This window comes from Pundamilia nyererei, unplaced genomic scaffold, assembly GCF_000239375.1.
Source record: "Pundamilia nyererei isolate P.nyererei 1_Seehausen unplaced genomic scaffold, PunNye1.0 scaffold00012, whole genome shotgun sequence".
Taxonomy (NCBI): Eukaryota; Metazoa; Chordata; class Actinopteri; order Cichliformes; family Cichlidae; genus Pundamilia; species Pundamilia nyererei.
The window spans coordinates 2,154,319-2,170,257 of NW_005187413.1; the positions used below are offsets into that span (position 1 = coordinate 2,154,319).

The window sequence follows — 15,939 nt, forward strand, 5'->3', positions numbered from 1 at the left end:
CATCCACACTGTGTGTGTGTGTGTGTGTGTGTGTGTGTGTGTGTGTGTGTGTGTGTGTGTGTGTGTGTGTGTGTGTGTGTGTGTGTGTGTAGAAGTGATGTGGTTACGTTGGTGAACCATGAGCAGTTTAATGAAGAGGCAACAACAGGAAAAGATGTTATTAACAGAGACCCCTACATCCTGAAATTAAGATGCAGTAATACAGGTAGGATATGTTTGTCATGGAAACAAATGCAAGGATCAGCAGGGAGTTAAGCTTGTGTGTAATCAGTGTAACAGCTCTTTAAAGACAAGACAACTTTAAAGCTGATACTATGTCTTCTGTGGCCTTCCTGTTGGCTGCGCCTTTATGTAACCTGGATGTACAGATGAGTCTCTAGTCCAGGTTTTTTTTTTAAAGCTGTGATAACCTAAATCTGTTTACACATTATGGGGAAGTGTGTATTTGTATGGAGAGAAAATCAGCTGGTTTTAACTTTAGGGTAATTAAGTAATATATAATTATTTCATAAATGTTATTAAAAGGCAATCAATAATTTGAACTAATTTACACTAATGTAAATAATCAGTAAGACTTGAATGTAGTCCTGCCCCCTGTGTACAGTCCCAGATACACTCAAGCACAAATTCACAACCAGGTCCCTCAGGTGTCTAGCCAAGAAAGTTGAGTGCAAAAGAAAATCCATCAACGCTCAACCTTTCACGAACCAAGAGGAGCATCAGTTTTCATCAACATTTGTCCGGGAGGGAGACAAGCTGAGGACAAGCCGAGGACAAGCCCCTCAGCCCAGGACCTGGGCCCGCTGAAGGCTGCCAGGGATTGGCAGATGCAAGTGGACTTGGATCAGAGGCTAATTTTTCCCACAGAGATCGTAACAACTACTCTGCGACCAGACCTCGTCCTTTGGTCTAACTCTCAAAAACATGCGTATGTCATTGAGCTGACGGTACCATGGGAGGAAGCAATTGAGGAAGCATTTGAGCGGAAGAAGCTGCGCTATGCCAACTTGGCAGTTGAGGCAGAGGACACAGGCTGGAAGATCAAGGTGCGCCTGGTGGAAGTGGGGTGCAGGGGCTTTGTTGCCAGTACAACAGCCAAACTGCTTAGAGAGATTGGGATCAGAGGACACTGCTGAGAGGACCAGTCACTGGCTATGCCTAAAAAGGGCTGACATCACTTGAGCAGTTAAGGCAGTCAGCTAACTGCGAGAGAAAATAAATATTCTCCTCTTCTCCCCTCTGCTCTTCTTCCCTTTTCTGGGAGGCAGTGGGGAGGTAGAGCGTACAGCCCAATTCGGCGGGGAGGTGTGGAAAGCCAGCCCCAGCCCCCCTTCCAGCTCTCTTCTCTGCTCTCTCCTATCTTGTCCCTTTTGTCTTACTTCTCTCTATCACCTTTTCTATCCCTTTGAAGAAGTGAGGCTCCATAAATGCTAAAGAGGTAAGTATTATTTCTCAGTTGCAGTGAATAGACAGAAAATAAACTGTAGAAAACTAAACAGAAGAAAGAAGAGAAATAACAATTTAACATAAACCAGTGACACACTCCAAGGCCTGATCAACCCTGGCAGGGCCTCCTTGGATGACAGTGTTTAGTGATAATGGCCAAAACATCCGATGAATCCAAGGTCCACAACTGACAATGTGTCCCAAATTTTAATATGATAATCTAGATCAGATCTCTAATTCCTAAACCTAACCAAGGAAGAAAAAATAGCAGATTAGCCTGGGTAAAAGACCGAAAGTTGAGGCACACAACAATGTTTGCTGCTGGCAAAGTTTCTGGGCTGCCTTTCCTCATAACAGAGATCCCTCAAGAGTCTCTCCATTTAAAGCAATGCATTATCAGGGACTGTAACATCTAGCCCTTTTACTGAGTCATGGATGTAAACTGTGTGTATTTGTGTTCTCGCTGTAGTTGTGGAGGACCTGGTGATGATCCCAGTTCACACCAAACCAAAGGACTCTGTGGAGGAGCTCGATGAACTATACGATGTCGTCATGTTTGTTAAGACGAAATGGAATACTGATGTAAGGAGAAGTTAGAGAGTGTCTAAAGCTTTGCAGCTTGGGTTGGTTGCACAACAGAGAAAGCAGGAATTCATACTTCTGTGAAAATTTGTAGATTTTGACAGAGTTGTGTAGTAAAAGGCGTATGAACCAATCCAACCACTAAACTGGGAAAACAAAACGAATATATATTGAGGAGTTAAAGCAAAACACTCAAGTGCAAATATTTCATGTCTTTGCTGCAGAACATTATGATCTTGGGTGACTTCAATGCAGACGGCTCGTACGTTTCCAACCGTGACATGAAGACCATTCGCATTCGTGAAGACGAGAACTTCCACTGGCTGATTGGAGATAACGTCGACACTACAACAAGCACCAAGAACACCAACACCTATGACAGGTAATGCATAGCAGCTGCTGGCTGCAGCTTTATTTTGAATCGACAGACGTGAGACTGGTATCGATCTGTTCGTCAGCAAGAAAATAAACACATCACGCTGTTTCTTCAAATTATCTGAAATAAGGAGGAGTAGATTCTTTTGTTTTGCCACATTAAAATGGAGTGGTGCTAAATGTACTTGCTTTTTTTCTAATTATGTATTTAAATTTGGCATTATGGGTTTTTAAAATAAGCCTTTTTCCCTATCTGTGTTAAGGATCGTGGTCTATGGAGATGACATGCTTAATGCTGTGGAACAAAAATCTGCAAAAGCCTTCAACTTCAAGGAGGAGTTTAATCTCGATGATGAGCAGGTCTGTTTTGATTAATGCTTTTCACCAAATGAATTACTCTTATATTCTCTGCCTTATTTGCAATATCACACGTAGAATATGATTAGTCAGAAGGGTTTTAGACACTAAATTATAAGGCAGATAATTGTGTTTGTGTCACATCACTCACTCTGTTTAAAGATCACTGAAATAGCTGGACATGAAAAACAGAACTCGGTGTGTAAAAGCTGGCATGGTTGCTTAAAGACGGTACCAAAGTACAGCTGCGGTACGGTGTTATGGCTTTAATTAAAATTCCTAAGAGGCCGTCAATCAATGGCCACAAAAATGTTGAAAATCAGCAAGCTTTCAACTTTCAAAAAGAGAGGGTTCAGTGATGTGGGACCTTTATTCTTACAAACAAAAGTTTAGGGTAAATTATTAACAGTGTCACAGTCACCAAGTGTCCTTGGTAACTCTATGACCTGGGTTTGACAAAGACTCTACCCTTGGCCTGTCAGCTCATTGTCTTTGAAAATGTAAACCACTGCAGTATAGAAAGTATCCATACTGTCATTATGACAGTATGGATACTTTCCATACTGTCTGTCATGTTTGCGGCTGTGTGCAGGCAGGATGAGGACCCAAACGCAAGCTCACGAAGGCAGGAATGAACTCAAAAACACAGCTTTATTGCTGGAGAGAAAAGAGAGACAGCCTGAGGAGAGCACAGACATAACAGGCTGGGGAAAACATGGAATAAAACACAAGGAGAGGAAACGAGGGCTCACAGATACACAGAGGGGCACACGGGGGGTAATCAAATAAGGAACATCTTAACAGAACAACCTAGAAACCACGGCATAGATAAAGAACAAAACCCAAAACACATGAAAACTAAGAATGCTGGGCCAACATGGCCCAGGATCATGTCACTGTCATTAGGTTTTGCCTCTTCAGGCTGAACCTGCACACCAGGTGCACAGCATCAAGCTCTCACCCCAGACCTAACCTTGTCCCAGGAGGGTAAACTGGTCCCTTGAGTGAGGGTTTTGTGAAACACTCTCTTGGCCCCTCACCCAACACCATTTTGCTTTTGTAAGACCCTAGCAACCCCAGACAACATACCCCATGCACAAACCGCTGATTCATGGGGACATTCAGCTAGACCTCGATATTTGTTCAAAAACTATTAATCAGTACATTTTGTTTCTTTTGCAGGCTCTGAAAGTGAGTGACCATTATCCAGTGGAGGTTGAGTTGAAGTCCATAGTTGAGACAGATGAAACAAACGGTAAGCAGGATATTTATACATATCCAAGGCTTATGTACCATAATACTACAAGACCTGTTAAAATTGTGAAGTCAGTTTTTCATTCTTATTAAGAAATGTTTTTTTTATCTTTCCCAAAAATGTAAAAAATAAAACTTACACACGTTTTAGACATTTGTTAGAAAGATATGCTTACGTTGAATATATGCAGGTTATGTTCAGAGAGTGAGTTCAAAATCAACTGGATGCAGAATTTGTTTTTTCCTGACATGTTCAAAGTGTGATATGAACTTTCTGCTCAAAGAAAATACTTATACATGCAAACATGTTTAAAATTAATTAATTAGAACAAATTAATTGCAGCCAAAAAGCCGAAAGGAAAAACCCCCGCCTACGCATTCTTTGTTGTGGACTTCTATAAGGAGCACAAGAAGAAGCACCCAGGAGCCAAAGTAACATTACCAGAGGTTTCCAAACTGTGCTCAGAAAAATGGAAGTCCATGTCACCTGAGGAGAAGGCAAAGTTCGAAGAGATGGCCAAGAATGACAAGCGCCGGTATGACCAGGAGATGAAGTCCTATGTACCACCTGCAGGTGCCAAGAAGGGCAAGAAGAAGAAGAAGGACCCCAACGCGCCCAAAAAGCCACCTTCTGCTTTCTTTATCTTCACCTCTGAACACCGTGAAAAGATCAAGGCGGATAACCCGGGGATCTCCATCACTGACATCGCCAAGAAGTCTGGTGAGATGTGGAAAAAGATGAGTACCACAGACAAGGCCCCCTATAAGGCCAAGTACGCCAAACTGAAGGAAAAATATGAGATGGAAGTGGCTGCCTACAGAGCCAAAGGCGCCAAGAATGTGGAACCAGCTGACGACGATGATGAGGATGAAGACGATGAGGATGAAGATGATGATGACGAGGATGAAAATGATATTGACGGGAAGATGGCTAAGTCGTTTCTGTGTTTGAGGATGTGAAGTTTGTGATGCGTTTGTTTGTTTATGTTTGTTTTTGTTTTGGGTTGGACGAGTTCAGCAGTATAACCTGCTGTCCCTGTCGGTTGACCTCATTTGAGCTGTACTCTTTTTCTAATTCAGGGTGTTAGATTTATATTGTTTATTGTCATTTATGCTTAGAAATATTTAACCATATATGCTTAGAGGTGTTTAATCGATTGTGTAGTGATAGGATGTGTGATCTTTGGCAGTCTGCATAGGCTTGGTGTGCATTCCAGAGTGTTCTGGCATTCACACCCACATTCTGGGAGCACGGGAGAGGTCGTACCTTCTCTTATTGTTTTATGGTAGGATAAACTGTCTATATCTGTTTTAGTCTAAGTGCCTTTTGTTTAGATGAACTGCTGGACTTCCAAACCAGCAGGGTTAGGGAAGTTGTTTATGGGGTCACACTCTGACCCCACCCCCACACACACACACACTTACACAACGCACAGGCAAGGTACTCTTTGTGTGTATGTATACGTCGTATGTTAATGCACCTATGCATATTCATGTAACCTCAATAAAAGAGCAGTGTTACGGGGGAGAAGATGAGAGCAACTGGGGTCAAGCGAAGGAACGGCGTTTGTCGTTCTCTCCCGTGCACGAGAAACATGAAGAACTTTGCCTACTCGTGTCTTGCTTTGCTGTGTAATTAAATTGTCCTTAACGTTCCAGCGAATAGGTTTATGCTACAAACCTATCACAGGGATTTAGTTTTTGTCACTTAGTCCCCTTTAAGATTTATTTTTTAAAATTTTCTACTGTAATGAAATTGTATATATTACCCATTAAAAAAAACTGACTGTGAAGCTATGCTTTTAACACGACACAATTGAAATAAATATTAAAATCACAATTTTACAATTTATACTATGTATTTATTGGGACAACAAAATCCACAAGATAAGAGTTACTTTAAAGGAGATGGAAATATTGGAAAAGTGATTTCATACAATAGCGTTAACACATCTGTTCTCAGGCTCAGCATTACTTATAATTGTTAGCTAGAGTCTAACTCATGGTTTAATAAACAGGGTTGTAGCTTTCAAAGACTGTATAGATGAAAGACGGAAGGTGTGCCACTGTGACATCATCCACTGATTTGCAAAGTGCTATTGCCTACCACTTTCACCAAAGTCACAAGTACGCGGTAGATCTTAACATGAAATCGAGTGATCTAGCGTAGCTTTTTCACATTAATGGAGAACATAATTTACAAAATAAACATATCGTGTTCAGTGAAACTTGAAACTACCAATTGCGGCCATGAACTCATTAAAGTATTTACTAAGGTCAAAAAGGAAAAGCAGTGAGCGCTTCCCTTTATAATCCTATACAATCACTACTCTTTCTGCCACCCCCTGCTGGCTATTAGAATACTCCAGACATGTCTGCACTGGCTTCACTTTTCAGACTGAAGCAACATCTTTTATATACATACTTTGAGAGCAGTTTCTATTGCTGAATGAGAAATATTGAGTTGAAAAAAATGCTACAAGCATGTATGTGCCTTTTTGTTTAATCTGTATGTAACTACAACACTTCAGTTGTCTCTTCAGTCCTAAAGTGCTGTTGTTTAATTTAATAAAACCAGAAACAGATTAAACATTTTAATAGCATTTCAAATAAAGCTTCATGACTACTGTTATTTTAAACACAGCTTGATAATTAAGCTTTAAGTGATTTCTTACCAAATTTTTTTTAAAAAGAACAAATAATAACAAGCATTAATTAAAAACAAAAAACTTTATTGGCATCTCCTGCTTTACAAGATAACAAAACTCATGGACTTGGGCTGGTTTGTGATGGTTAGAAATTTCATATGGACACAAAATGCAGTGGACATTAGTTTTACAGTCCTTCTAAATCTTAAGCTGCAGGCCTTCATTTCATTTCATAACTAGATTTAAAGATATTGGTCAATATACGCTGATCAGCCACAACATTAGAACAGGATGTCATCGCCTACCTAAACATTGGTGCATGGCAGCAGCCTCCTCTAGCAGGACGATGAACTATACACAAAGCAAAAACTGCTTAAGAAACATGAAGGTGTTGGCCTGGCCTCCAAAAATACCCAGACCTCAATCTAATCAGGCTCGATGGGCAGAAAGAGCCCAAAGAGATCCACTGCCAACGCCTCCACACAATAATGATTTGTGGCTGATCTGTGTGTATGAGTGAAACATCACAGTTGGAGGGCCATTGTCCTTGAAAACCTAACATCGTTAAATTTATTCCCTGTACTACTCCACTAAAGGTTGAGCACCCGAGCAGGTTTTGAGTTTGATGCAGTTTATTTTTTAACGAGCAAAACAAACTGTAGTCTTTCAGCAAAAAGACGAAGGAAGCGAGAACAGGATCAAACAAAAATCAGCAGCTCAGGTTTTACTTCTTCCCAGATTTCTTGATGCCACCTCCAGCTGAATGAGAGAGAAAGCAAACAAAAAGATTGGGTGTTAGAAAGCATCTAATTAAAACTGCAGCCACAACTGTGACCAGTGAGATTTCAAGTTTGAAAATATATTGATGACTGAAAGACTTTAAAATGAGAGGTTTTCTCAAACAATAACATAAATTTACTTTATTTTTTCTAAAAGAAGAGATCACTGCATAAAGGCATGCATGCTTATAAAAAGTCTGAAATCAAAACAAAATAGCATAAACAAAGTATAAAATATTTGAATTTTAAAGGAGACGCAAACATCAGAGAGACATGAGGTCTACTTTGGACTAAATTTGCTGCAAGTTTGGGGTTTGTTTCAGTTTCCTGACCTGCAGAGAAAGTACAAGCTGTACAGTGAAACACCAGGGCTAACCTGAGGCTTTCACTGTAGCCATGGTAAGAAATGTTAAGCAAGGTTAAGCTACCAAGTTGACAAACATCTGAAAGCAGTCTATGGACGGAAATAAGAAAATTGCAAAAAGTGAACCCTGAAAACTGAAATGGCTACAGAAACTGGCAGATCACCTGAATCCTGCAGCTCAGCACTCTGCTGAAGTCACTGTATTCCTGAACTCTCACTGTGTGCTGGTAACGTATCAGTTATGGAAACACCACAGCTGGTGTGTATGATCATGATGTGTATGTTTGGAAATATGTAAGGTTTGTCATTATGAAACAAAATTAATAAATTCAACCTGATCCGGATTTTTTCTGTTTCTATATACGTGGGATGGTCTGGTGATTGAATGTTGGGTGGATATAGATACAAAGGTTTTATAGTGTGTGGGTTTTCTTGGTTTGTTTTTTGTGCGTGGGACTGGGGCTGGAGGTTTTCAGGTATTATTGGTATTATTCATGTATTATATTACTCCACTTGTAACTTGTGCTTTGAGTATGTATTTTGCATTTTATCACTCCTGTGTGCACCTGATCACGGAGCAGTGTAGCAGTAGTTGCGGGAGTACATAAATCTGGTGCATTTCTTCACTTCTTGTTTTTGTGCATAATTCTTTACAAATACAAACACAGCTCTTACTTAAAGGTCCTTTTCCTGATGCTTTGGCTTTCAACGCATCCAGGGCCTTCTGTTCGTCCTTCTGCTTCTGCTTGAAGGCTACATCATCCTACGGAGACACATACAATCTAAAATCTTTCTACGCTTCTGTCTTATGCTCAGCTCATTCCAAGCCACAGCTGACATTTACCTCAGAATATTTCTTCCCTTCAGTCAAATAACAAAAATTAATATTTCATCTGATTTCCATTTATCAGATTCTCAGCTGACACCTGAAGACATCGCACTGGGTTGTGTAACAATGATTTGATTTTGTTATCAACAAGTTAAGGAATACATTTTTATCACCAGTTCTAATTTTCAATGGGCATTAATACAGGTTACTAAAGCAGAATTAAATGACAAAGTAGATCACAAAAAATATAAAGGGTTAGCGAAATGATCCATACATCAAAGTTTATGTATCAAATTATCTGTGAAAACAGCTTTACTTTAAAAAATAAACAAAAACGAGATGTATAAAATATTGCAATGATGCAATGTAAATGTCTTCTTATCCATGTTATCTTAATTACAAAGGGATGCAAATGATTTAGGGGCTTGATATTAAATGTTTTACACAGTCTATGGTGAGGGGGGAAAAGAGCCAGATACATACGTCATCCATGTCCTTGTTCTGTTTCTTGGGAGCCTTCAGTGGTTTCTTTTTACCTCCTGAGAAATAAAATTTACATAGATACATAAATACAGTGAGAGCAAAATGAAACTCAGAACTATAAAAGTAAATTAATAAATAACACAATAAGTAGATACAAAATATGAAAACCTAAGCTAGGCAAACGTATTTAAAGAACAGATCCACAAAGTAAAAGTATACTAATAAAAACAGTGGGGAAAAAACTGCATTCTATAACAATGGACTACAATGTCTGAACGTTTCTCTTTAAAATAAATTGACTAAGTTTAGACAATCTTCATTACCTTGTTATGAAAATAAAATAGAAAATATAACTAAATCTACAATATCTAATAAACAATAGTCAGTGAATAAAAATGAAATATACGAAGGAATATGATCCAAGTTACGTCATTACGTCAACACAGCGTTCTTGACTTTTTTTTTTTTTATTGTTTGCTTGGAAAAAAAATTAACCTAAACTCCTTAAAATCTGCTTTAACTTAAATGGCAGCCAGATGACCGCGAAACCTTGAGCCTCGAATACAAACGTTAGTTACCACCACGGGTTATTCGAAGAAAGAAGAAGGAATATATTTAAAATTTTAAATATTTCGTTTATATTGTCTGTTGCCTGAGAGAATATTTATAAGCCGAATGGTCCATTCGGTCCCAATAATTTAAAAATGGCCTGAAAATATATTCTATCTTCCGTATGTATATCCCAAAACAGAAAAAAAATCGTAATATGGCACATTTTTAACTGCCGATTGGTCAGAGAAAACGTTATCTTTAGCGGCAGCTAGCATTAGCCCACTATAAACGTGCTAAACTGAAAATCGTCAGTATCTTTTAAGATGTGCAGATTTTACAGACGAATCTCAAATGAAGCAATCTCCCACCTTCTCTTCCAGACATGGTTACAGTTTGTTATAAAATTTAAAGGAAAGGAAAGTTTGCTGCGAAGACAACTGGTACTTCTCGCTAATCCGCGCTGTTAGGTCCCCGTTGAACCGGAAATAGAATGACCGCTTGTTGCCTGTCTCAAAGAAAATTCTTGACATCAATATGCTACAATGCTGTTACCCTAAAGAAACGTAATTCGTGTCTTATGCGTCCGCTGACATAATTGAAGAAAACGGGTATGTTTGCTCTGTTATATCGCTTTGTACATAACAGTATCATCAGAGTCCCAAAACAGTTTAAAACTTATGAAAAGTCAGCTAGCCGGTAGCTACATGGAGCAACATCTAGCTAGCTAGGAAGTAGGTAACCTTGGTGGAAAAGTACTCTTGATATATTTAAAATGATATCCAGACATTTTTTGAACCGAATCTGTGACAAAGTGCAGTGCTCGTGAGGTCCTGCACCCACTGGGAACGAGTTTGACTTATTATTGGCAGACTAAGCTCTCACTGTGCCTGAATGGCCTTTGAAAGCGTGCCTACTAAGCAGGATTTCTGGGAGATTTAAAAGTTATCCGAAGAAGCTCCATATTACTAGATGGTCTGTCTTCTACAACAGCACACCCCCTGCTGACTGCCTTATGCAAGATGCCACAAATCTTATAAAGCTTATAGTTAATCAAATTAAATTGTTTTCCCTTTATTCTCCCAGGTGCCTGTTCCAGTGTTGGCTGCTGTGACGGTCAATCTCTGACTATTCTTAACCTGTACTGCTGCTGCTCTGCTCAATGAGGTACTGGTGTGAGCATTGTATCTGTATTTGTGATTGTAAATATAACTGGTTAATGTTATCTTTACTCTGTCAGGTACAGAGGGGCTCAGATCTATCTCTGGGTTCATGGCTCATGCTGTCTGTCCCGCTACTCACTGCCTGGCAAACTCACTCAGGTACGAACCTACAGTGCTCTCCATCAGCCTGGTTCATCACCACCACCACCTCCAAACAAGCCTTCCCCTTCTGAAGGGAAAAAAGGATCAGAGCTTCTGAAGGAGCGTGCCTTGACTGTCTTACAGGTACAAAAAGGATCTTCTTCTTACGGTAACAGCAGAACTTCAAAACACAATGAAACAAATTTGAACACTGTCATCCTTTTTCTCTCTTCTCTTTATCTTTAAGCATGCAGGTGAGTTTGGGCGGCAGTGGAGTCAGAGGTCGGCTCAAGCAGCCACTGCCACAGTAAACCACTGGTGGGAGAAGTATGAGGAGTTTGTGGGGCTGAATGAGGTCCGCGAGGCTCAGACAAAGGTCACTCAGGTCAGTAAAAACACGGCGTCCAAGTTTAGTCTGTGCCGACATGACTTAGTGGATAATGAATAAGGAATGTCAGGTGCTTGTTATACAGTTCTCTGACAGATCTTTGTATTTTCCAGGCTGAGGCAGCATTCATGGTGGCCAGAGGGATAGTTCGTGAGGCTCATGCTAGCCTGGAGGCTCAGCAGGGCAGGCTGAAGGAGATCAGAGACCGACTGGACAGAGTCTCAAGGGAGGAGCCACACTACCTGGAACTGGCCACAATGGAGCACAAACTCCTACAAGTGAGCTGAAGCTATTAAAATACACAAAACCCATGTCCTTGAGTCATTAAAAATTAAATGTCTTAAATTTCATGTCGCTTTTGTTGTAATTTGTTTTTCAGATGGTTTGTTTAAAACAAACCAAAATCTCACAGACAGTCCAAAAACCACAGAGATTCACTTTACTGCCATGAGTGACAAGAAATAAAATTAAATACCGTACTGCAGGTATCACTGGTTTGTTGGAGACTATTAAGCATGGATTTAAAAACAAATCTTTGATTTATTTTTAATTGAGGTCAAGACTTCCATAACAACACGTGGTCCATCAACTGTTGGTTTAGGTTTTATAGTTGGTTTGAGGTCAGTAGTGGAAGTGGAAGTGCTTTTATTTTGAGTTAACCACAGTTCACATTATACAATCATACATCATTAATCTCCTAAGACCTGAACTCTTCCATGGCATGCATTTTTAATTACTCTTTGATATTTGGACGTATTGGGACCCAATGAATGTTAGAACAAAGAATTACCAGGTTTTTATTTTTATTTTTTTACCTGATTTTGGTTTCTAACATTCGTTAGACATTCGTTTAAAGTTTCTATAGTTTCCTCGTAAGTGGATATCAGGCCCTTGTAGAGCAAAATTGAGTATTTTGGTCTAAATAACCCAAAGTGTGATGTCCACATATGTGGACGCCAGGTCCTAGGAGGTTAATGATGTCGGATAAGAAGATTGAATTGAACCCCACCTCTCTGTCACTGCAGGAGGAGCGCCGCCTCCGGACAGCGTACGAGAATGCAGAGGGTTCAGAGAGGGAGAAGTTTGCTTTATTCTCTGCGGCCGTTAGAGGAAGCCACGAGAAGGAGAGGACGAGAGCAGAACGCACCAAGAACTGGTCCATCATTGGCTCGGTGCTCGGAGCCCTGATCGGAGTCATGGGGTCAACATACGTGAACCGAGTCCGCCTGCAGGTGAGGAGGGGTGCTACACTAGGGGACCTCATTCAGTGCACCGATTCTTTTTTTTCTTTTTTTTACCTGAAGCAACTGCGCTGGCACTGTTCCAACACCCTCCCCTAAACTCTAGGTCTTACTAAACACTAACAACAATGTGAAGCTTTGTACCTGTTTTTGAAAAGTGTCTCATATGTTTTTATTAATGTTTTTAGCTTTACTGTTATAAATGCCAACAAGAAATAAGAAAATGAAAAAGATGAATGAGAACAGTTGACAAGCGTTGTTGAAACTGCGAGTGAAACGGAGTAAGTGGTGGACTTTCTCAGGAACTATACCCATACCCAATAGCACTGTAGTTCCTGTTTCTGGAAGGTTTGCTATGCAAAACCTACTGCCATGTTCCTTTAAGAGAGCCTTCATGAGGCCAATTTTGGACTTAAAAACAGGTTAAGTTAGAAAAATGACTGGACTAGCCTCCTTAATGTAGATTTTTCCTTTAATATGTCACCCATCCGTAATTAACACTTGCCTTTATCTGATCCTCACCAAGACAGCAGTTATTTCAGCTCATATACTCTTTTCTCCTCTGCAGGAGCTGAAGAATCTGCTGCTGGAGGCCCAGAAAGGTCCAGAGAGCCTGCAGGAAGCCCTGAAAATCCAGGCTGGAAACCATCGCTCCCAGCAGGACGAGCTCCGAACGCTCATTGACAGTCTCAGAGTTGCTCTGAGTGAAACCTTCGCACAGAGGAGAGCTGTTCGCCAGGACAAAGAAGGCACAGCCCCACACTCGCCCTCTGTGTCTGTTTCAGCCTTAAAAGATCTCCACACTGGAAGCAAAAGGACCGAGTCCCTCTTAGAGTCCCTGCCACCAAAACTGGGACAACTGGAACGAGGGCTTGGGAAAGTTGAAAGTGAAGTGTCAACCGTGAGGAAGCTGCTGGAGACCAAACCACAGCTTCAGACACAAGCTGGTCAGCTGCTACATGAGAGACCAGAGAGAGCTGAGTCTGAGGCAGTGGTGAGGAGTCTGGAGGAGACTCAGAGGACTCTGGGAGAACAAATCAGGACCACCAATCTTTATAATGCAGTGTTTGCCTACACCGCCACTGCCATCACCATCTCTGCTGTCTACCTGCTGCTCAGAGGAACTGGTTAGATACGATACCTCCAGTTTGAATATGTAAATGTACGGGAACACTATCGGGCACTGGGACTAATAATCTGAACAAATGAGTGCAAATTACAAACCGCAGTGAACTCGGTTTATCTAATAAACTGGCTGCAGGTGTTGATTTGGGTTTATTATCTACCTCTGCTGCTTACTGCACTAATGAGGCTGAGGACTTATTTTAACTGCTTCTAAATATTTAAAATTCACTGATCTCAAGCTGGCAGATAAACAGGAGCGCTGTTGGTGAATGTCACGTTTAGCAGCTTAGAAGAGAATCCCACATTACAACAACTAAAAATGATGTTTGTTGTCTAAACTGAACAAACCGCAGAATCAGACTTCTCAACAAATATCCACAAGAAACCTGAGTCTCGGTTATTATAGTTTAGCATTATAGGTTTAAATAAAAGAATAATAAGTAAAAGGTAGACTTCTGAAGAAAAAAAATTAACTGATGTGATATTCTGTACTTTTACAGATACAAAACTATAGTAAGTCTGACTCGAGTTCTCCAGCACATTGTTTAGGTGACTTGGGTTGATTGATTAGCTGATACAGACAAATTCATGGGGCCTTATTATTCCTGCTTCTTACCCATGTTCATTCTCTCGTGTCTTTTGCTGCTAAATCTTCCACTACTTTTAAAAGCTGGTCTCTAAATGTCTCTGTGTGGTCTTTGGTACTAAGGAGGTCAATACACTTGAGAGCTTTCTCCTCTGAAATCAGCTGCCTGCTGTAGCTGAAAATAATGCTACAACGGCAGTAAGAGTGGACCACAAAGACAGAGTTAGATAAACAATCTTTATGAATTATGATAACTTCAAGGCTGGTATTGACAAACCTTTTGTGGTGCATATATCCTATGTACTTATCTTTCCATTATACTTTAATTATAAATCAGAAAAAACTGCCAAAATGCATCTTACCGTGCAAGAGTTCAGATTTTCTGTACTTTGTGAGAAGGCGGCATACAGAGAACAAAGTAGTAGCTCAAAAATAATAAAATCAAGACTTGTAGATGGCAACACCGTCAAACAGAAGTAGAAATGGGACATAATCAGATGTGGGGCCAGGTGGTTGCAGTGCCATGTGAGTTTTCAGCGTCTTGATTCAGCCTTATACTCGTCAGCCTTGGATGTAGTTAGTTGACCAGCTGAACCTCAGAGGGACCACATCACAGGTCATGATTGCACCACTGGCATTCACCTCCAAGCTAAAGCTGGACGGAAAACTGAAGGGAGCTGAAATTTTAGTATGTAAGGAAAGACATGTTCATTTAGATTTAGATCTGAAAACCTGTATCTTTGATTTCATGGGACATAATATTGTGTTTAAGATGAGGATAAATATAGAAACGAACAATAATGAGAACTGTGTTTTCATTAACATGAGAAAAGTCACTGAGATGGACTTCAAAATATATTTTGTTCTTTAGATAAAACTAAATATTTACCTGAGAACAACCACACCTATGCACTGCAGTGTAACACCCTCTTAACCCTCTCCAGTACTTGAACCCGTGTGCCGTCATGTTGGTGTCGGGCTGTTATGTAGCTGATTATTTGTGCTGAACTGAGCGATGATCCTTGTTTATTAAACATCCATGTGAAGAAACTGCTGTTGCAGAGAGTGATTTGCAGGCTAATACTGAATGTCTGTCTTCCTTTGTTTACCTGAACAACTCGTGAAAGAAAAACTGTCTTTAAATGGCTCTTATGTCTGAATAATAACACTAAATACAAATATATTCAGTTTGTTATCATTCATCACAGCAAACATAGAAATTCTTTATGAAGAAAGATATTTTATACACACAAAAAGCCTAAGTTATACATCTGTCGCAGATCAGTTTTTAGAACTGAAACAAAACTTTCAGGCTTAATGTGTAATGCCCTCTGTCACCAGTAGGGGGCAGCCGCTTAACACTGATGGAGCACGCTGCTCTCAACTTTCTCCGGTCTGCTGAACAAGTCGGAAAGGCCGCTATTACGCTGCTTTTTATCGCTGCACAGCATATTGTGCTCATTCAAGGGAGGGGACGCTTATCCTGAATGACCTTATAGTCCTTAAAGACAACCTGCTATGCTCATTACCAGCTCTATATTTTTATTATTGGCCTTTGCACGAGTCACAGTTCAAAATAAAACTTTTTTATTGGTCTGAATTTATTCTAACAGTGTTGCTTCTGGTGAC

General features: G+C 40.2%; 3 protein-coding genes across 7 annotated transcripts in view; 2 read left to right on the plus strand and 1 right to left on the minus strand.

The window, feature by feature from the left end:
• The window catches only part of LOC102206529 (deoxyribonuclease-1-like 2), an 11,843-nt gene extending 6,583 nt beyond the window's left edge, over positions 1 to 5,260 (plus strand). The window contains exons 4-9 of the mRNA XM_013908566.1: positions 93 to 205; positions 1,916 to 2,028; positions 2,253 to 2,410; positions 2,667 to 2,763; positions 3,943 to 4,015; positions 4,358 to 5,260. Coding sequence (XP_013764020.1) covers positions 93 to 205; positions 1,916 to 2,028; positions 2,253 to 2,410; positions 2,667 to 2,763; positions 3,943 to 4,015; positions 4,358 to 4,974 — 1,171 coding nt within the window. The 3' untranslated portion in view covers positions 4,975 to 5,260. The remainder of the gene's footprint in view (positions 1 to 92; positions 206 to 1,915; positions 2,029 to 2,252; positions 2,411 to 2,666; positions 2,764 to 3,942; positions 4,016 to 4,357) is intronic.
• A 1,469-nt stretch (positions 5,261 to 6,729) lies between these two features.
• tma7 (translation machinery associated 7 homolog) lies at positions 6,730 to 10,174 on the minus strand. The gene is made up of 4 exons (XM_013908662.1): positions 10,038 to 10,174; positions 9,118 to 9,173; positions 8,481 to 8,568; positions 6,730 to 7,421 (listed from the first exon to the last, which is right to left on the minus strand). Exons 1-4 carry the CDS (start codon positions 10,051 to 10,053, stop codon positions 7,387 to 7,389), a joined length of 195 nt encoding a protein of 64 aa, XP_013764116.1. The 5' UTR covers positions 10,054 to 10,174; the 3' UTR covers positions 6,730 to 7,386.
• ccdc51 (coiled-coil domain containing 51) lies at positions 9,477 to 14,314 on the plus strand. Of its 5 annotated transcripts, none has more exons than XM_005724402.1 (7): positions 9,477 to 9,686; positions 10,753 to 10,833; positions 10,907 to 11,114; positions 11,218 to 11,355; positions 11,472 to 11,636; positions 12,384 to 12,590; positions 13,168 to 14,314. In XM_005724402.1, the coding sequence occupies exons 2-7, from the start codon at positions 10,829 to 10,831 to the stop codon at positions 13,729 to 13,731; spliced, it is 1,287 nt and encodes a 428-aa protein (XP_005724459.1). In that variant the 5' UTR covers positions 9,477 to 9,686; positions 10,753 to 10,828; the 3' UTR covers positions 13,732 to 14,314. The 5 variants fall into 5 exon arrangements, with proteins under 5 accessions (XP_005724459.1, XP_005724457.1, XP_005724461.1 ...); XM_005724400.2 differs by lacking the exon at positions 9,477 to 9,686 and adding an exon at positions 10,214 to 10,277; XM_005724404.2 differs by lacking the exon at positions 9,477 to 9,686 and adding an exon at positions 10,214 to 10,277 and having other exon boundaries at positions 10,913 to 11,114.
• Positions 14,315 to 15,939: the final 1,625 nt, after the last annotated feature.

What these genes read in the sequence shown, in the direction of transcription:
- tma7 (XM_013908662.1), bottom strand. An exon ending in AGAACAAGGACATGGATGAC is followed by an intron (nt 8,569 to 9,117) that starts GTATGTATCTGG and finishes GTGTCTCCGTAG; the next exon opens with GATGATGTAGCCTTCAAGCA. An exon ending in ATCAGGAAAAGGACCTTTAA is followed by an intron (nt 7,422 to 8,480) that starts GTAAGAGCTGTG and finishes TCTCTCATTCAG; the next exon opens with CTGGAGGTGGCATCAAGAAA.
- ccdc51 (XM_005724402.1), top strand. An exon ending in GTGCCTTGACTGTCTTACAG is followed by an intron (nt 11,115 to 11,217) that starts GTACAAAAAGGA and finishes TTTATCTTTAAG; the next exon opens with CATGCAGGTGAGTTTGGGCG. An exon ending in TGGAGCACAAACTCCTACAA is followed by an intron (nt 11,637 to 12,383) that starts GTGAGCTGAAGC and finishes CTGTCACTGCAG; the next exon opens with GAGGAGCGCCGCCTCCGGAC.